This window comes from Capricornis sumatraensis, chromosome 10 (genome assembly GCF_032405125.1).
Source record: "Capricornis sumatraensis isolate serow.1 chromosome 10, serow.2, whole genome shotgun sequence".
In the NCBI taxonomy this organism is placed as follows: Eukaryota; Metazoa; Chordata; class Mammalia; order Artiodactyla; family Bovidae; genus Capricornis; species Capricornis sumatraensis.
Window position 1 is genome coordinate 74,848,091 of NC_091078.1, and position 21,092 is coordinate 74,869,182.

Here is a 21,092-nt window from a genome sequence, read left to right on the forward strand (position 1 = left end):
AATGTATGATTTATTAATTTTTTTATATACTGTGAGGTTGGAAAAAAAACAGAATGTTTACTTTGCCATCTCAAAATTGATTAAGAAGAAAAGATCAACATCCTTGATACATTTTGTATCGATTAAATGAAAACTATTAAATGTAAAGACAGAAAATGTTGGGGGGCGGGGGGAAAGGTTCTGAATTTTAACCAAAGTGCCACGAGAAGTCATTGGAGGATTCTGAGCAAGGGGAGTGACTCTGTCATCTACATCTTAGAAGGATCCTCTGACTACTGTTTGGAGAATAGACTTTAAAGAATCATGGTAATCACTAAGCTGACTGTCAAGTATTGCTTGCACCTCCCGGGTACACGGTGGGTTGCATTTCCTATTGCCAAGTGGGGCTATCAGACTGAATTGAGGGGGCAGAAGTCACAAGCGTCACTTCCAGGGAAAGCAGTCAATTGCAGGTACGAGACCCTCCAGGGCTCGTTTTCCTTCTGTGTGAGCAGTCAACAATATTGGAGGTGAAGCCTGGGTTTGGAGGTGGACAGAGCTGCAGCTGGCCTGCAGTGGGTACATCGCTTAAGTGAGAAATCAACCTTCATCAGGATAAATCATGAAGATCTGGAAACTGTAACCATAACCTAACTGAATCTATCCTAGCAGGTTCCAGGAGCAAGAGGGAAAGTAGGGAGCCATTTAGAAGGCTGGAAAGTGATCCCAGCTTAACCTGGAGTGATAGCAATGGGGATGAAGAGGAGTGGTCAGATTCAGGATATGGATTTGCTGAAGGACGGGAGATAGGGTATAAGGCAAAGAGATGAGTCATGGATGCCTCCAAGGATTATGGCCCGAGTAACTGGGTGAATTACTGGAAAGAACACCTAGGAAAGCACAGGGCTTACCCACAGTGTTAGGCACACAGCAAAACTACAAAATTGTAGCTTTGCGGTTATTACTATAAAGAGGGCAGGCAATGTGGAGGCTGGGGACCTTTTCAATTCCAAATGATCAAAAGTCAGATTTATTGAGGCATAATTTATATGGGCTTCCCAGGTGGCGCTAGTGGTAAAGAATCCTCCTGCCAATGCAGATGTAAGAAACGTGGGTTTGATCCCTGGGTTGGGAAGATCCCCTGGAGGAGGGCATGGAAACCCACTCCAGTATTCTTGCCTAGGCAATTTCACAGACAGAGGAGCCTGATGGGCTACCATCCATAAGGTCACAAAGAGTCGGACATGACTGAAGTGACTTAGTACAATTTATATACAGTGACAGCTACTTTTTTGGGTGACTAGATCCGAGTTTTATAGACATGTATTTTGTCTTAGCCACCTCCACAATCAAGATGCAAGTTACTTCCATTGCTTCCCCAATTCCCTTTTGCTGTTCCTCCTTGTGTAGTCAAATCCTCCCTCCACCCCTGGCAACCACTGATCTCTTCTCCATCCCTGTAGTTTTGATTTTTCCACAATGTCACTTGAACAGAATCACACCCTATGTGACCTTTGGAGACTGGGTTCTTTCACTTAGGATAATGCATTTGGGATTCACCTGTGCTGCAGAGATATGTCCAGAGTTTATTCCTTTCCCTTGCTGTGTAGTATTCCATGGTGTGGAGGTACCTACTGCTCATTGCTTCTCATTCACCAGCTGAAGGGTATTTGGGTTGTTTCCAAATTTTGGTGATGAGGCATCAATATCTGAGCACAGGTTTTTGTGTGAACATATGTCTTTACTTCTCTTTGTAAATGTCTAGAAGTGGGATTGCTGGCTTATATAGTAAGTGTATGTTTAACTTTGTAAGAAACTGTCAAATTGTTGTTTCAGAGGAATCATACCATATTGCCCTCCCACTGGTGTTGTTTGAGGGTGGCTCCATGTCTTCCCCGGCCCTTGGGAATGTCAGGATTTTTTATTTAAGCCTTTCTAAGGTACAGTGGTATCTCACTGCGGCTTAATTTGCATTTTTCTAATGAATAATGATGTAGAGTGTCTCTTCACATGCTTATTAACCATTCATACTTTTTTTTGACAAAATGTCCATTCAAATCTTTTGCTCATGTTTCATCAGATTACTTGTTTTTCAATTGTAAAAATTCTTCATATATCCTGGATGTAATTCCTTTATCAACTATGTGTTTTGCAGATATTTTCTCCCAGTCTTTGACTTTTCATTTTCTAAATAGTGTCTCTCAAAGAGCAGAAGTTTTTAATTTTGATGAAGTCCAAGCTACCAACTTTTTCTTTCATAGGTCATGTGGTTTTGTTTGTTTGGTTTTTTTTTGTGTCTAAGAAATCTAGAACTATCCAAGGCCACAAAGGTTTTCTTCTTTATTTTCTTTTGGAAGTTTTATAGTTTTAGGTTTTGCACTTAGGTCTCACCTATTTTGAATAAATTTTTGTAAATGTGACAAGATATTTCCTACTGTGCAATAAGCAGATCAATAAAACTTGCATGTGCACAGGTGACAGTGTAGCTCGTGGAAAAATCTGGTTAAGTTTCAAACACAGATGTTCTGGGAAGCGCCACCTCTTTCTGACTCCAAGGTTGAGTCTTTAGAAGTTAATCCTATCTTCAATAACTCTCTACAGATGTCTTCAGTGGTACCAGCACAGGCCTGAGTTTTTCAGCGAAATGAGCTAGGTTTTCTCCAGTTCCTAAGATACTGTAGGTAGTTAGATGCTTCAAGAAACAATGTTTTCTCTTAAACCACTGACGGAATATTCAGTGCAAAGTAGGGCATTAAATCTTAGCAATTACAATAGAAAAATCTTAATCTTCCTAACTTCTGTCCTTCTTGGGTGACTTTTTCATTCAAGTGATACTGGTTTTTTTCTTCCTGTTTCACTCAATAACACTATCTTGGAATGTTTCATTAAAGTTATTCAGATCTTGGTACACTTAAAATATCAAAGATAAAATTAGTGAGGAGAGAGTGTTAGGAAGCCAACAGAGAATTGTCCACTTGTGATTTGGTCAACTGAGGGCATTTTAAGCAGGCAAATACCGTCTACTACTGCCAACACTCGTTTAAAAAAAAGGAGCATTTAAATGACCCAAACCTTCAAGAAATGAAAAAAATTGGAAGGACATAATATCAGAATAAAAAATAGTGTTTGCTGAGAACCAACCAATTGGTAATTTATTTGGACCTAGTATAGTATTCATACATTTATCCCTCTGGCTTTCTCATTTCACTGCAATCTCACCCCAAACTATAGTTTGCACTCAGACTAAAGGAAAGTATATCATGGAGCGAGCAAGCCCTAAGGTACTGGAGAAAGGCTTTTTTCTCTCACTTAAAGTTCCAGTCTTAGTATTTAGATTTTCTGTCTGGGAGTAAAGACAGGAGAAAGCTGAGCTGATAACATTTCAGACCTTTCCTTTGACAGGCACCAGTAGTTTTGCATCTTTCTTGGGCATAAGAAAGGAGGGAAGTTCTTTATGAACTGCCTTCTTGTTCAACTTCCAAGGAGATCTAATCCTCCCACTGTGTCCCCGCTCCAAGGGAATCAGCCTCTCCCAGGCCCTCATTCATGAAAACAGACCACAGACAGTCCCCAGCAGAGAGTCCTGTTAAACTCATCCGTGGCTTCAGCAGCACTTAGGATAAAGACTGTACTTTCACCTTAGCGCACCCCACCAAACAGGACATAGCCAAGGGCTACATCTTCAGTCTCAGGGCTCCTCTGTTGTAGGGCTCCTGGTACAGCTGCTTGCCTCAGATTTCTTCAAAGCTCCACATCCCTGAATGTTCTTCCTTTCTCTTCTAGGCAATCTCGCCTTGCATCCTGTACTTTGCAGTAGTTGTCACAATCATAAAGAATTACTCAAATACAGTTGGCCTTTTCAAGTAGAATGCAAACTCCGAAAGAACAGGAATCAAGTCTATCTCGTTTATCTGATCTTCTTGTCCCTGGCATGGGGCAAGGCACCAAGTTGCTGTGCAATAAATTACTGTTAAATGAAAGAAATCCTCTTCAATGCATGTTTACCAGGCACTGTTCTAGGCATTTATATATAACAGTGTGTGTGTGTTGGAGTGGGGATGGTGGTATGGGGGAGAAAAAGAGGGAAAAAAAAATCCTTGCTGCTATAGAGCTTCTATCCTGCTGGGCAAAGATCTGCTAAACAAGATAAGTAAACGGCATGGTATGTTAAGCAGTGATAAGTGCAAAGGACAAAAAAAGTAAGGCAGTTAAAGAACACGTAGAGGGCTGGTGGATGATATTTTTGGATTAGATGACTTGAGAAAACCTCACTGAGAACGTGTCTTTTGAGCAAAGACATGAAGGAGGCAAGGCATCTGTAAATGTGGTTATTGGGGTGGGGTGTGGAGGAAGAGCATTCCAAGCATAGGGAATAGCAAGTGCAAAGGCCCTGCGGTGGGAACATGACAGTCCTGGAACAGTCAGTGTAACAAAAGTGGTGAATAAGGAGGAAGGAAGCAAAGCGTCCAAACGTAGTCTTTTAATCTGCCCTGTGTATCCACGGAATCATTTACACCAGACATTTCTTGGAGAGTGCTTCTGACCCTGTCTATTCTAAATTCACAGGTTTCTAATAGTTTTAAAGCAGTAGAACCTCTTTCCAGTGGAATATGAAATGGAAGTTCAAGATAGGAAACAAGGGAGCAAGAGGGTGGCTCTCTGTCAACTCCCACCCATCCCTTCACCTCACACTAGTTCAAAGCAACTAGTGGTGGAAGAAGATTTGCTCCCCACCCAGCTCAGGTTGAACGCACTGCTCTAGAATCATAGTCTGATGCTCTGTCTAGAGCCATGCTGTTCTCCAGCATGAAGTAGAGTTGTCTGGCTCCTGTAACCGCAAGGAGACTCACAGTACATATTTACCTCCAACATGTGAATGAACTTAGCTTCTACAGTTACAACCACATGGTGTGATGTGTGGGTGTGATATGTTCCCAGAAACTAGTTCTCTATTCTGGAACTTCTTTTTTCTTCAACTCAGGTTTTAAAACTTTTCTTTATTTAAAAGAGGTAAAACAGGTCAAACACACAAACACAAATACACTAAAGGGCTGGTCTCCTGTGGATAGCTAAATGACCATGTATTTGCAGTGGAATTCTACACACTTACGCAAATGAAAATGAACTACTAGGACAGGCAACAGTATGGATTAGTACCGCACATATTTTGTTGAGCAAAAGCTGCCAGCCAGATACTTCAGTGTATACCGTATGATCTTCAGGCAAAGCTAGTCTGCAGGGAGGAAAGATGGAAAGATTCTATATCTTGATCTGGATGTTGCATGCAAAGGTGCAGTGGATACATGTAAAAATTCATGGAGCTATCAAAAACAATTTGTGCGTTTTACTCTAGGTAAACAATAATAAAATCAGTGTCCTTCCCACTACCTGTGGCTCCCAGCTACCCTCCCCAGAGGCGGCTACTCCAGCTGGGATTTCTTAATTCCCTTTTTCTCACTGTACCTTCATGCTAGGGGCAGAGTCCTGGGAGCATGCCAGGCAGACACCAGAGGCCAAGGCTGTGGGCACCCGGCCATGGCTTGTGTACATGCCCCTTGTCTTTCTCTGGCCTCTTTGGCCCTCAGCCCCATCCCTCCCTCCTCCTCTTCCTCCTTTTCTCCCTGAAGGTTGGCCGGGGAGGTTGCTGACCCTGGCTAACAGTGTTGTCCCTCCTGGCCCTCCAGGGTGTGCCTCCCCGGCAAGGACACCATGTGCTGATCAAGGTTATCACTGACACATTCCCTCCCTCTTACATTCTCTCTCTTCTGATCCCTGGACTGATCCTAGGACTTCTTGCTCCGTGGGTACTCTATCTCAGGGAAGTTAGCTTCCCCGGTGTCCTGCCCTGGACCGCTTCCCTTTTATAGGGCAGCCTTGATAGCAGCCCATTCTGCGTTTGCACATAAACTGGGGGGAGGGGAGCTATCTCAGTGGAAGCTGAGAGCCCCTCTTATTTTCCCTCCACACCCCCATCCCCACCCCTCAATTTCTAGCAGCATCCTCTGGCCCTGTCCCTACCCCCACCCAGGGCTTCCACCCAGCCAAGCTTTTTATCTTATCATCTGGGTCCTACCTCTACCACGATTCCCCATTGCCTGAGGGCAGAGGGGCCTGAGTCACGTTCAAGTCAATTTGGCAAGCCTTCTTGGAGCAGGCTAAAAGGTAAAGGGTACTACTTGTTCCTGGCCTCCAAGAAGCTTCTAAAGCAGGGGAAATGGTGCACAACCCAGGCCCAGTTATAACAGTTCTCAACCACTACTTTCTATTGGTCCTTTCTAAGTGCCAGGTACTGACCTGCTTGCTTTTCGCGCATTAAGTCCCTGAATTTTCCAAACAACCAAAAGAGGAGACGGGCACTGAGGTACAAGGTTTAAACTGCTGGCATGTGGCTGCCGGCATTTGAACAGTAACTTCCCTAGGGAAACGCCCCATTTAGGCTCGGGGGGGGGGGGGCGGTTCAAGCAGAAGCAGAGTGTCGGGCCCTGGGGGACATTTAGTTGTGCCACACCTCTTCCGCACAATTCCCTCCTGCTTCAAGGGCTTGGAAAGGGGCTTCGGAGCGGTCTATCGACTCGAGGCAGGGAATTTACGAGAGGCAGGTACAAAGCTCAGCGTGGCAGAGGAGCAGAAGGGAGCAGGGGAACCTGGGCCAAAAGAGGCCCTGCCAGCTCCGGGGGCACTGCAAGCCTCGAGGCGTTGCGAGCGTCGCGGTGCTTGAAAGCCCTAGCGGCTCGCGCAAACTGCGCCCAACTACTTCCCCGGGGCGGCTTTGGGGCCCGGGGCCCTGCGACAGCCCTACGGGGCGGCCGCGCGGGGGCCAAAGCCCAGAGTGGGTACCCGGGCGCGGCCACGTGCGCCCTGCCGGGCTCGCACGCTCCGCCACGCCGGGCCGCGGGGCCACCAGCAGGCACGCGCGCCCCCAGCGCGCACACACTCCGGGGCACGCACACCGACGGCCCGTCCCACGTCCACCACGCCCCGCCCTCCCCCGCGCCCCGCCCCCGCCCTCGCGGCGCCGGCCGCCGCCTTCCCATTGGCCGCCTGGCGAGTGACGCGCGGCGCCCGGCCCCGCCCCTCGTCAGTCACTCGGCGGAGGCGGCGCTGGCGGGGACTAGTCTCGTCCGGAGACTGGCAGCGGCGGCGTCGGCGGCGGCCGGAGCTCGAGCCCCAGCGGCTGAGGGCGGGCGGGCGGGCGCGGGGGAGGGAGGGGGGCCGGTCCGCGACGACTCTCCGGACGGCGTTTCTCCTCCGAGCAGCGCGGGTGTCGGATTTGGGGGGGGCGGGGGTACAGCCCATCCATGACCATGGGCGACAAGAAGAGCCCGACCAGGTACCTGCTCCGAGCCGAGGGGGCGGAAGGGGAGGGAGGGCTGGGGGCGGGCGGGGGCCGGCGACGACTAGGCCCCGGAGCCACCCGGGGCGGGGGGAGGCGCTGCTAAGATGGAGATCCGGGGGCGGGGGGAGGCGGCGGCGGCGGGCGGTGGCGGCGGCGGCGGGAGGCGGTGTCGCTCCCGCTCGGGGCCGGCGGCCGTGCGCGCCGCAGCCATGGCGGCTCCTCCTCAGCCGCCCTCCGCCGCCGCCGCCGCCGCCGCCGCCGCCACTCCTCCCAGACAAAGGGAGATTTAACCAGGTGGGGAGGGAGGGAGGGCGCGAGCATGGGAGGGGAGAGGGAAGGAGCCAGCCCACTCCCCGCCGCCGGCCTCGGGCTGCCCCTGCGCGCCCCCTCCAGATCCGGCCCGCGGCTCCCCTCCCGGCCCCCCCAGCCCCACGCTCAAGTCCACAAGTCCGCCCGCTTCCTGCGCCCGCCGCGGCCCTTCCCGGGGCGCCGCCGCCGCCTACTGTGCGAGGAAGCACAGCCCGGGCCCGGAGGCTGCACGGTGCCGGTGGGGGCGCCCCGTCCCCTCCCCCGGTCTCTCCTCTCGGCCCTGAAAAGGGTGGGTGGGTGGTCGTCTTAGAGAAGTTTCCAGCGCCGGATTCCTGGGAAATTACGACGGCTCACCAGCGCCTGTGTTTTTGCTGTCGCTCCCCCTTTTTCCTGCTCCCTGACTCTTCCCTCCCCTTTCTCCCTCTCCTCACTCTTCTGAAGGCCAAAAAGACAAGCAAAACCTGCCGCAGACGAAGGCTTTTGGGATTGTAGCGTCTGCACCTTCAGAAACAGCGCCGAAGCCTTTAAATGCAGTATCTGCGATGTGAGGAAAGGCACCTCCACCAGGTACTTGAAGATCTCTATTACCTTTTGTTAAAGGACTTTTTTTTTTTTTTAAATCAAGATTGGGGAGAGGGTTGTGAGCTCTACTTTCTGCCCTCTTTCCAACTTGTTGATTACAGCTTTTTCTGCATTTGCAGGTTGGGGGGGGGTTGATGTGTGGTTTTGATTGTGTGTAATTTCATGTTGGGTGCACAGCCTCGTGTTCACTGAATGATTTATGGGAGAGAATTTTCCCAGGTTTCGTCTTATTTCAAACAGACGCTGGATTTATTTGACACTTGTATCCATTGGCTTATTGGTGTTGGCTCCAAAAGACAGGAAGCAGTACTTTCGCTATGGATTGTAGGACATTGGACCTTTTATTTTTGCCATGTGCAGAATGTTTTTAATTTGCCTATCCTGATTTATTTTTCTCTTCCCTGAGAAATTTGGTGGTGGTTGTACAGTAACGGGGTTGTTGTGCTTTTCCTGTCTTGAACTGCAGCTGTCTCCCCCCACCCCTTGCACTTGACAATAAATGGTGGGGTTTGATAAAGTGCATTTTTTGAAAGACTGAACTGCCAGTTTGTGTGTCTGTGTTTTTTCTGATTAGCTTATGAGGGATGGTGATGGAGGACGGATTTTTGGAAAATGTGTAATGAATAGTGTGGATATACTGAAGTTTGTTTAGAGCTTTATTATAATGAAAAGAATGTTGAAGGAATTTCTTTTCATTCTAGTGAAGGTAGTAAAGTGTATGGTATCAAAACGAGTTGAACTACTTCAGATTTAACATTTAGATATACTTGAATGAAATCTCAAAGCTGATTTTTTAAGTATTTCGGTCCTCTTTTAACTTTTATCTTGTATTGTTTCGGTGATTTTAGTTTGAAGTTAAACTATTCTTTATGTCATTTAATGGGCAGACATTGGGGGAGTGTGTGTGTGAAAATGAGATGGAATGAGTGATTTTCCTGTGCATCTTTAAAGTTGATTGCTGAAGGTCTCATTTCATCAGGTACTTGTTTTTGAATTGGCAATCTTCCAACACGACCGTGTAATAGTACTGCACAGTTCTAACTGGATGTTGTTCTTTGACTAAGTGAATGTGTCCTATTAGGGTTTGGTTGCTTTGTTTATACCTGGAACTAAATAGGATATTGAGCAACCTAAAGAATGTAACTGGGATGAATTGGTCCAATTACTGGTGGAACACTTCTGTGAATTTCACTGACTGTAAGTAATGAGACCTTTAAGTAAAAAATACTCCAGGGCTAAAAGTATTTCCCCATAGGTACTTTTTAAAGTAAATTCATATCAATATTTGGTATTGTTATAGAGCACATTTAGTTAAAAACACCCATTGGGAGCTCAGTAGATCTTGTTTTGCTACTTAAAACAGGGAATTCCATCAAATGACATCAAAGTTTAGAAATGTATTTGTTATTTAAAGCAATAGTGATTGTATTTTATTTGAGTAATGTTTTTTTACGTGTAGAATCCCTCAGAGGCCAAACCTCTTTATTGTGGTTTTGCTTTGAGTGTTACCGTAGATGATGTTAAAGTAATGACTAGGAAACTCCTAAGAACTTGAGAACTTCACTAGTGAAGAGAAATAAATTCAAAAGTTTACATCCAGTGTATTGCTGGGAATAATTATCTCATAACAGTGCATTTCAGTTTCTACATGTATTAAAAAAAAATCTGACTCATCAACTTTTGGAAGCACGTGGAAGGTGTTGATTTTAAAAACAATGTAGATGTTTAAATTTCCTTCAGACCCATAGATGACAACATTAGAATTAAGTTTTTTAAACAAATATATTAAATTCTTAATAATGAAAATACAGGAACATGATACTCATCCGTTGTCTTTAAGAGTCTATGATTTTTTGAGGTCTGTGGTTGTGTAGGATTTGAACACAGATTTAAGAGATCTGAGGATTTAGATTCTTACCCAACTCATGATACTTTTACATAACTTAATTTCATGTTGGTGGTTGTCAGTATTTTGGTGTGTTAGAACTAAAAGTCTTTATAAAAGACTGTTCTAAAAGTCATTAATAAGGCAAATAACATTTTGGCCTTCCTATGCTGTGAATGGATTTCATGTAGAAGGGTGAATTCGACAGGTTTTTGTCTTGTGCTGTCCAGTGTATTGACTGTTGGCTGATTTCTCTGTGATACTAGTTACTACTGCCTTGTCTTTTCCCCGGGCCTTTTTTATTTGTAATTTAATTGATACAGCAAAGGTTTGACATTTGCTGCCTTTTATAGTTTTATTTATTTAAAAAATTTTTTTTGCCAGACAGCATGTGGGATCTCAGTTCCTGACCAGGAGTTGAACCTGCATACCCTACAGTGGAAATGTTAAGTCTTAGCCACTGGATCACTGGGAAGTCCCATGCCTTGTGTAGTTTTAATCAGACGTGGTATTAGAAATGACAGTCGAAAACTTGTTGGGTTTTGGATACTGGGTAATAAGCAAAATTTTTTTGATTTTTAGTGTAATTTTTAAGTAATGGAAGGACTTCTAATCTGCTGACTGGTATAGTAATTTGGTTTTCTCGCTCTGAGCTGATATTTTATAACAGCCTTGACAGTTGGGTAGCTCGTGGTAATTCTGGAGTTTGTTCATCATTCATGTCATTGTTGTTGCCATCATCTGACAATCAAGTAAGGAAGTCAGCTTTGAATTAATGGTAGTCCAGTAGGATCCAGACTGTATTCTTTGAGAATAGAATTGATATTCTTCAGTTTGATTTGGAAAATACTGTCACTCATCCAAAGCACATTTATTAAATTACTAGGATGTGAAAGATTCCTGCTCAAGACATTGAAGACAGGAAGGGGTTTTTTTAGAAGGCTGGTAAGACATGTATAGGAATGACCATAATCCAAATTATAAAGGCTCTAGGAGAGGTATGCATAAAATGCTACAGGAGGTCTGAGCAATCTGGCTTGGGCATCAATTAGAAGAATTCCCCTCCCTTCAGTTCTTCTGGAGAATAATTGATTTCTACAGAATTACCTGCCATCTTTCACTGTTATTGCCATGTGTACCAGATAAATTTAATTCTACAGGTAGAGTCATGAAAGTGATTCAGAAGGTCTTTTCTTTTTGTAGCAGCATAGAGCAGAATGAAAGGTCAGAAGCTCCAAAGGAATCTGTTAAGGGAAGAAAGAAGAAATACTTTGTTGGCTACTTGGAGGTTCAGAGGGCAGTGGAAATCTTTATTTTGGATTTGTTTTGCATCTCTTTAGTTCTGAAATACACTCCTTTTCCCAACTATTGCATTCCACTCTTTATTTTTTTTAAATAGCTTTATTAAGACATACTAAAAGATTGACCAGTTGTATAAGTTTTTAATTCAGTGATTTTTGCTAATTTTAAACATTGACTATACAGCCATCACCACAAACCAGTTTTGGAACATTTCTGTCGCTGTGAATGGCATCCTTATGCCTGTTCTGTGATACACTTTTTAATAATTATTTATTTAGTGAGTGATTTATTTTTGGCTGTGCTGGTCTTCTAGTTGTAGCAAGTGGGGGTGCTCTCTAGTTGAGGGGCTTGGGCTTCTCATTGTGCTGGCTTCTCTTGTGGAGCACAGTCTCTAGGGCTTGTGGGCTTCAGTAGCTGAGGCACCTGCAGCTGAAATGTTCGTTTTCCCACCATGCTGACGTACTCTGAGCTTTTCAAGATAGAAAATAAAGGAGTGTGTATGGAAGGTGGTGTTGAGTGGGAAGAAACACTATCCCTTCCCTAGGTGATAGCCTAAATAGTATTTGCCAGCCCACTTTGCAAATCTCATGAAAGAGGATATCAGCTTTTAAAAGGGAAAAAAAGCCCAACAAAACCACAAACTCACAAATTTACCTAACCGTTGTTCTTCTAAGTTGAAGTTCTTGAGTACTGGACAGAGTAATAACTTCCTAGACATCTTGATAAATGTATTTTACTTTTGGTCTTGTTAATTCTCTGAATGCAATTATCTGTAAGTAAATATTGTAAAATAAAAATTACTAGGATACTGCTGCAGCTCTTCTTGATTAGTGGTGCCTTGATAATAGTGCTGCACTGAATACTATCCCCCTGAAAAATGTACTCTATTTAGAGCTTTTACAGACGAGTAATCAAGTGAGGTTAGGTGTGTAATAAAATGGTGTGGCCTTAAAGAAAAGAAAAAAAAAAAAGCCTGGTACTCGGGATATTGAATGGGAATTGGTAGTACTCAGTTGTCTGTGTGTAAAATAATTCCCTTGTCCAGGAACTCCGTGATTCTTTGCAGTTGCAACTTTGGACGTTTTCTCCCCCTAAATTGATACCCTGACAACTTTAGAGTCTCTTGACTTGTCATGAAGTTCTTTAGAAGTTTTAGGGGGAAAATGCACGTATTAGGTGAAACATGAAAAGTTTTCGTCTTTGCCGAAAGCTTCAGAGGTGCATCATCCTGTGATACTTTTCAGATAGGAAGACTCCCAGAAAGCTGGAGAGTCTCCACTCTGGCCTCATCTAGAGTGGAGCAGGGCTTCCTTCCCCAATAGTTCTGGGTCATCTGCCACCGCGGTTCTGCTTCTTAGGCCACGTTGGTTTTTTTTGTTTTTTTTTTTAGTTTTACAATTTTTATTAATGTTTGGCTCCCCTGGATCCTTTGTTGCTACTGAACTCCAGTTGCGGGGAGTAGGGACGACTCTTGATTGTGGTGGATTCTCTTGTAGAGCACAGGCTCTAGGGTGCATTCGCTTCGGTAGTTGCAGGATGGGTTTAGTCGCTATGCGGCATGTGGGGTCTTCCCAGAGCAGGGATTGGGCCCATGTCCCCTGCGTCGGCAAGTGGATGCTCAACCACTGGACCACCAGGAACTCCCCGCACTGGTTTTATTTTAGTGTTTGCCTTTTCATAAAATTTCTCCATAAAGTACATAGAAAATTATCCGTCTTCCAAATCATCAAACCTTGTTAAACATTTCAGCCTCATAGTTGGTGCAAAAGCGGGTACAGGTTAGAGATTATTCTTAACCCAGAAACGAAGTGATAATTTATTTTGTGTTTGCTGTTACACTGGACTTAACTGATTTATTGTTACTGACTTGATCTTATGTATACTTGGTGACCTTAAAGTATCAATAAATTACCTGGGCAGTTGTGATTGACAAGCTTTTATTGAGTACACAGTCATCTGGGCTCTGTGTACGTGGTGTACAGACAGATGAGATCTTTGTTTTCATGAAGCTTAAAGTACTATGGAGAGGAAAAGAAAATAAACAAGTGAACAGAAGAGAAAGATCGTTTCAGCTGGAGATCAGTGCTCCAAGGAAATTGGAGCAGGATAGGGAACTAGAGTGGTGAGAACTGGGTGGAGCAACAGCTCTACAGACAGTATTGAAATGCACACTGGCCTTTTTAGGAAACACTCATGCTGCTTTCTTCTGGAACAAGGGGATAACTTTTTTTTTTTGGAGGTTTACCTGCACCAGTTTGCTCATTTGGTTGGGGATAGTTTATAGAGTTTGAGCCTTTATGCCCAGGCCAATAAACTTTTAGTTAAACTTGTAGACGAAAGTCTGGCCAGCTGCCTATATACTGTTGCAATTGACCCTTGAACAACTGGGAGATGAGGGGTGCTGATTGCTATGCCTCTGTGTGTAGCTGGGACATTAACGTTTAACAGTTGTCCCTTGGTATCCAGAGGGCATTAGTTCTAGGACCTGCCTTGGTGGTGGTGGTTTAGTTGCTAAGTTGTGTCTGACTCTTGTGACCCCATGGGCTGTAGCCTGCCAGGTTCCTCTGTCCATGGGATTTCCCAGGCAAGAGTACTGGAGTGGGTTGCCATTTCCTTCTCCAGGGGATCATCCCGACCCAGGAATCGAACCCAGGTCTCCTGGATTGCAGGCTCAGTTTTGCAGCTGTGAATTCAACCACCCACGGAATGTGCAGTACTGTAGTATGTGTTTATTGAAAAAATCCGTGTATAAGTGGACCTGTGTAGTTCAAACCCATGTTGTTTAAGGGTTAACTGTTCCTCGAATAGGAGATGTTAAATGGATTCAATTATGTGTTATTTTTTCATGCATCATGTATTTATTGTGTACTTTCATAGATGCTGAAGAAATTCCAACTAATTGTATGTAGTTTAGCGAAATAGTTATCAGCACTAACACAGTTCCTTAGTACTTGAGGAAATAGTGGATCTCTAAACTTGAACTAAAACATTTTGCAATCACTGTAGTTCTCATTTGCCCTCTTGACCCATCACCAGGGCCTTTTCTCTTTGTGACATCTTTTATACTATCATTTGCTCTTCTGGTGTGTGTTTTTTTTTTTTTGGCTTGTTTATTTTTAAGTGAACTTTGTGAATTGTAGCATACATACAGAGATGTGCAGAAACCATAATTGTAAGACCTGATGACTTTCACAAAGTGAGCACACCTGTGTAACTAGCAGCCAGATTAGGAAACAGAATATTAACAGGACCCAAAAAGCCCTTTGGGCCCCCTTCCAGTCACTTCCCCCATCCCAACCCTGTTCTTACTTCTGACACTAGAGATGAGTTTTGCTTGCTTTTAACTTAGAGCATGTACACTTCCGGGTCTGGCTTCCTACACTCATTCTTATATTTGTGAATATTCATGTTGTGTGTGGTTCTTGCTTATTTTACCAGTGCTGTTTTATCGTAAGAATATCTTAAGTGTTGAACTCTGCATGCAGACCTCTAACACGTTCTAGAGATAGAATCTCTCTTCAACTTCTGTTCATTACCTACATACTTGAACTCGGGCATCTTCCAGCAGCAGCATAAATCCACATATCATTAGGTGAAAGGAGGAAAACCTGGTATGTGGAACTTTCTAGAGTATATAAATAGAATAAACTTTTGCCTGTCATGAGTAATATTGTTCATCAATCATTTATATTTCAAGGCTTTGGTTAAATAAACACAAAATTCCTGCTCTGAAGGAACCTAACAAACTTGTTGAAAAGATAAGACTATAAAAAGATGACCAGTGGTTGTGAATGCAAGCAATTGTTTTAGAGGAGGTGGAGACCCTGTTTTGAGGGGTATTTGGGAGAAGACCTCCTCACTGAATCTGAGATTTAAACTATGCCTTTTTGTTTCTTGATATGGGGTTTGTTATACAATTTGATGCAAGTTAGTTCTATGCCTTCTCCTTTTTAACTGTTCACACTCAGATGTCACCTGTACCTTCCCACTTGTCTTTACAGCTTGATAATTCCCAGATACTATTTATTAACCACCTGTCACCACCCCCATGCATGAATACACGTGACAAACAGATCCAACTGGTTCTTGGGCCTCACCACTTGGACAGCTTAGATTATCTCCTGGTTCTCATTGTTCTTAGGGTAAAGTCCAAATCCTTAACCATCACAAAGGCTTTCTGATTTGGTCCTTTACTGGTTCTTTAGAGTTGCGGGATGCAGCCTGCCCCCACACCGTTCGCCTCCCCCACACAGCACTTGTGTCTTTCATACTGAACTGCCTGGTATTTCCCTGTATGGACCATACTGTCTCATTTCCATACCTCCACACATTCTTTTCCCCTGGATTTCTTCTCAGATGTGCCTCCTTCCTTAGCTTGGCTGGCTCCTGTTTGTCCTTCTAGACGTCTTGGGAAGTCTTTTTCCAGTGCCCTACAGTCATGTATGCCTCTTCATAACATTTGAACCGTATTTTTCCTTGATTGCCTCTGTTATGTTTTCACCTTTTTGAGGGCATGATCTTTCTTTGTGTGTGTGTTACAGAGCCAGGCGCTCAGTAGGGGTTCAGTAAATGTATATAGAATAGATGAAGACTGGAAGTTTGAATTGGAGTTGCCTTGTAAAACTGTTCCCAGTTAAAGAGTTCTGATACATATTCCTGCACATTAGGGCTTGCGTTTTGTCTGTAAAGTTATTGAATTAGGGGAAATTTGTCTTTATAAAGTATGTCCTTAAGAAGTAGTATTCTCATTTTCTGGTTTTGTTTCCTAAACATGTTCTAGAAATTAAACACAGACTGGAACCTTGGAGACCCTGGCCTGTGCATTTAAAGTACTTTCTGGAGTGGTTTTGGGCTTCAGAGTTTTAGCACACTTACCTAAACAATAACTGTGACCATTCTTCTTCTCTTTGTGTTGAGCATTTGGTGATTTAAGCTGCCAAAAGTCATATGGAAAAGTCTGCAAATAAAGCAGAGGACCAATCATATTGTGTAAAACCAATTTTGAGGTGTGTTAAGGAACTAGGTAGCAGTCCATGGCATTGCAAGAGTCAGACACCACTTAGCGACTAAACGAGGAACTAGGTGAGTGTGCTTGTAAGCTGGCACCTAAAGGCAGTTTAGAAATGGCTACAGAGCAACTTAAGTGTTGTTGAAAATGTTAGGCTATGCTGTCCACTGTGTTAACATACCCATAACTTGATAGTTGCACCTTGTATATGGTGTACATTACTGTTATTTGAATTAATTACTGCTGTTAAGTTGAAGTGTTGACTCATTCATTTATTTATTTAGCTATAGTTTCAGTTCTGTGCAGTGATTGACACAGATGGATGCCAAAGATGAATTCTCAGTAAAGGCATTGCAAATAAACCCCTGTGTAACTCAGGAATCAGAAGTACAGACCTTTTTCGACTTAAAATGGGATTATGTCCAAAACCATCATAAGTTGAAAATAGTGAAAGGTGAAATGCATTTAAAACGCCTAACTTGCCAAATATCACAGCTTGGCTTAGACTACCTTAAACACCTCAAAACGCTTATGATGGCCTACAGTTGGGCAGAATCACCTAACACAAAGCTAATTCTTTAATGAACTGTTGAATGTCTCATGTAATGTTTGAGTACTGTACTGAAAGTGAAAAACAGAATAGTTGTCTGGGCACAGAATGGTTGTAAGTGCATCGGTTGTTTGTCTTGCCGACTGTGTGGCTGTTAGGGAGCTCCAGGGCCTGCCCTCTGCCCAGCATCACCAGAGAGTACTGGACCCCATGCCTCTGGCCCAAGGAAAGATCAGAATTTGAAGTGTGTTTTCTACTGACTGTGTACCACTTTGCCCCATCAAAGTCGAAAAATCCTAAGTTGTGAGCCATCATTAAGTTGAGGACCATCGATAGTTGAAATCACAGGGTAAACAACTGAAATTTTTATTTTTAAATATAATTAGATCTTTATTGCTCCTCTCCTTTCCTCCCTCAGTCAATTTAGAAAATCTATGTAGGTTATTCTTTGATTGGGAAAAGAAGCTAGGAAGCGGGGATGTAAAAGAAGCATCTTAAAACTTATTTATAACATTTTCTCTATAATTTGAGATCATTAGCAATACAATTGAAGAGAACAGTTCAAAAGCCTTTGGAAGAGACAAGAAATTAAGGGTGATGTAGGATGCAAGTTTCATCAACTTATTGGTCTTAAAATATCAAATGTGTGGTGGTTAGTTGGAGAAAACAAACCTGGTGACTGGTTTCCAAGAACAGATATGATTTCATATGTAGGCTCTCAGTTTTTGATTAAGTAGGTCTGGGGTAGCATTGCATTTCTTACAAGTTCCAAGGTGATGTTGATGCTGCTGGTCTAGGGAGCATACTTTGGAAACTGGTTTCAGTTCAGTTCAGTCGCACAGTCGTGTCTGACTCTTTGTGACCCCATGAATCGCAGCACGCCAGGCCTCCCTGTCCATCACCAACTCCCGGAGTTCACCCAAACTCAGGTCCATCGAGTCAGTGATGCCATCCAGCCATCTCATCCTCTGTCGTCCCCTTCTTCTCCTGCCCCCAATCCCTCCCAGCATCAGAGTCTTTTCCAATGAGTCAACTCTTCGCATGAGGTGGCCAAAGTGCTGGAGTTTCAGCTTTAGCATCATTCCTTCCAAAGAAATCCCAGGGTTGATCTCCTTCGGAATGGACTGGTTGGATCTCCTTGCAGTCCAAGGGACTCTCAAGAGTCTTCTCCAACACCACAGTTCAAAAGCATCAATTCTTCGGCACTCAGCCTTCTTCACAGTCCAACTCTCACATCCGTACATGACTACTGGAAAAACCGTAGCCTGTTAGAAGCCGTCAAATAGCTATAAATATTTTGCATCTCTTAAAAATGTTTTGAGATCTTTCATACACTGGTGGTGGGAATGTAGAATGGTACAACTACTCTGAAAAAGGTTTGGGCAGTTTTTGTTTTTTTTTTTTTAACAAAGTAGAAATTTGACTCCTGGACGTTTATCCCAGGGAAATTAAAACTTGTATTCACACAAAATCTGTTCACAAGTGTCCATGGCAGCTTTGCTTGTAATAGGCTGAAACTGGGAAGAAAAGTGTCTTTCAGAATGGTGCATCCGTACCATGGACTATTACTCAGTTCTTAAAAAGGAGCAAACTGTTGATGCATACAACTGGCCTGGATATCAAAGGGCCCTTGTGCTGAGAGAAAAAAGCCAGTCTCCAAAGGTCACCTATTGTAGGATGCTATTAACATTCTTGAAATACAGAATTAATGGTTGTCAGGCATTAGGGATGATGGAGAAAGGAGGGAGACTGATGTGACTATAAAGGGAATAGCAAGAGGGAGATGCTTGTGGTGATGAAGCAGATCTGAATCTTGATGGTAGCGATGGCTTCATGAATCCACATGTGTGATGAGATGGCGTAGAACTGTTTACATGTATTATACCAATGTAAATTTCCTGGTTTTGATACTGTGCTATAATTAAGATGCAGTTTTGAGGAAATTAGGTAAGGTTTATATAGGACCTTGTACTATTTTTGCCACTTCCTGTGAATATATAATTATTTCCAAACAAAAATTTAACTCAGCATTAAAGAAACTAAGATCATGACATCCAGTCCCATTACTTTATGGCAAATAGAAGGGGAAAAGTGGCAGCAGTGACAGATTTTATTTTCTTGGGCTCCAAAATCAACTCAATGGACATGAATTTGAGCAAACTCCAGGAGATAGTGAAGGACAGAGGAGCCTAGCATGCTGCCATCCATGGGATCACAAAGAGTTGTACATGACTTAGTGACTGAACAACAACAAAAATTTAAGGGAAAAAAATTAGAAATAATATGTAATAAAAGAAAATGCTCTTAATTTATTAGAGAAAGCAAGTTATAAATGGTAAACAGTATAATCCCACGTTAAACATTATTTCATGTGATTTCATCTGCTATACATACCTAGAAGTAATGACTGATCAAAATATTAATTCTGTTTGGTGGGATGATGGGATTTTTTTCTGTGTGCTTTTCTGTAGTTTCTGTAGTATTAATGAGCCAGTATCAGTTTTCTAGTTGGAAAAACCAATGTTCATGATAGAAGATTTTAAAAATAATTATCTAATTCTAGAAATTGAAATTTAAATTAGCAAAATCATATTTTAGGTTAAGGAAATTTAAAGTTCTGTTCATATTGATTACACTAACTTAGTGGGGTTTTTTGATGTTTATTTTTACTTACTAATTTTTGTCGGTGCTGAGTCTCTGTTGCTGCACAGGCTTTCTGTAGCTGTGGAAGGATGGATCACTAGTTGGGATGCACAAGCTCCTCATTGCGGTGCTTCTCCCATTGTGGAGCACAGGCTCTCAGGCATGCAGGCGTTAGCAGTTGCAGCGCATGCACTCAGTGGTTGCAGTTGCAGGACTCTAGAGTGCAGGACCAGTACACACTTCAGCACATGGGCCTAGTTGCTCCGCTGCATGTGGGATCTTGGATCAGAGGTCAAACCAGTGTCTCCTGCATTGACAGGTGGATTCTTTACTACTGAGCCTCCAGGGAAGCCCAGATTAAACTAACTTAGTATTAAAACAGCAGCTAGGATGGGAAAATACCTGTATACTCTAAAACATACTGTGTTTATAAATTTAAAGTTGTCTTGTGCTCTTGTTGTATAACATCGCTTAGATGTGGAATCTAGAAAAATAGTACAGATGAACTTACTTGCAAAGTCGAAATAGACATACAGACATAGAGAACAGATGGGATACCAAGGTGGGCAGGAGATATGTGATGAACTGGGAGATTGGGACTGCTGTGTATAAAATAGATAGCTGGTGAGAACCTACTGAATAGCACAGGGAACTCCACTCGGTGCTCTGTGTTGACCAAAATGGGAAGGAAATCCGCAAAGGGGGTGGGGGGAATACATTGGATTGGTTGTTTAGAAACGTTGTTTAGATTTTTCCATAGCATGGTACAGAAAAACTTAAATGACCTTTTCTGCCAACCCAATTTGTATATGTTAGCTGATTTTCTTTGTCGTACAGCAATAACTAACACAATATTGTAAAGCAACTATATTCCAATAAAAATTAATTTAAAAATTAAAACATTTAAAAAACTGTGCTCTTTTGATTCACAAAATCCTGTATGATATTCTAAATCAGTGTTGTCCAGTATATGCATTATAAGCCACAAGTAATTTTAAACTTTCTAGTAGCAACAATAAATAAAACTAGGTGAAATTAGTTTTAGAATATATTTTATTTAATCCATTATGTCAAAATCATGATTTCAGCTTGTAATCAATATAAAATTGCAGTGAGATACTTTGCATTCTTTTTTCATACTAGGTGTTCAAAATCCGTTGTGTGTTTTATAGCACAAGTCAATTCAGACTAGTCGTGTTGCAAGTGCTCAATAGCCACAAGTCCCTCGTGGCTCTTATATTAGAGAGTAGTAACGGTAGGAGTTGAAAGTCAGGGCTTTGGTGTCAGACCTAAGTTTGAGTAACATCACATCTGTCATATGCAATATTGAGACCTTGGGTGTGTTAATAGATTGTGTATTAGACGACTAACCATTCTAAAGGCACAGCTGATTTCTTAGTATTATTACTAGTGAATAAATATGTAAGAAGTATATGAGATAATCTTTGGTTCCAGAATTAAAGTTTTGGGCACTAACTTTTAAATTATGGCTGAATGA

General features: G+C 42.9%; 1 protein-coding gene across 3 annotated transcripts in view; it reads left to right on the forward strand.

Annotated features, from left to right (window-relative positions):
• The first annotated feature begins 7,257 nt into the window (after positions 1-7,257).
• RYBP (RING1 and YY1 binding protein) overlaps positions 7,258-21,092 on the forward strand; it is a 70,109-nt gene continuing 56,274 nt past the window's right edge. For all 3 annotated transcript variants that reach the window (XM_068982695.1, XM_068982694.1, XM_068982696.1), the window contains exons 1-2: positions 7,258-7,309; positions 8,066-8,191. In XM_068982695.1, coding sequence (XP_068838796.1) covers positions 7,278-7,309; positions 8,066-8,191 — 158 coding nt within the window. In that variant the 5' untranslated portion in view covers positions 7,258-7,277. The remainder of the gene's footprint in view (positions 7,310-8,065; positions 8,192-21,092) is intronic.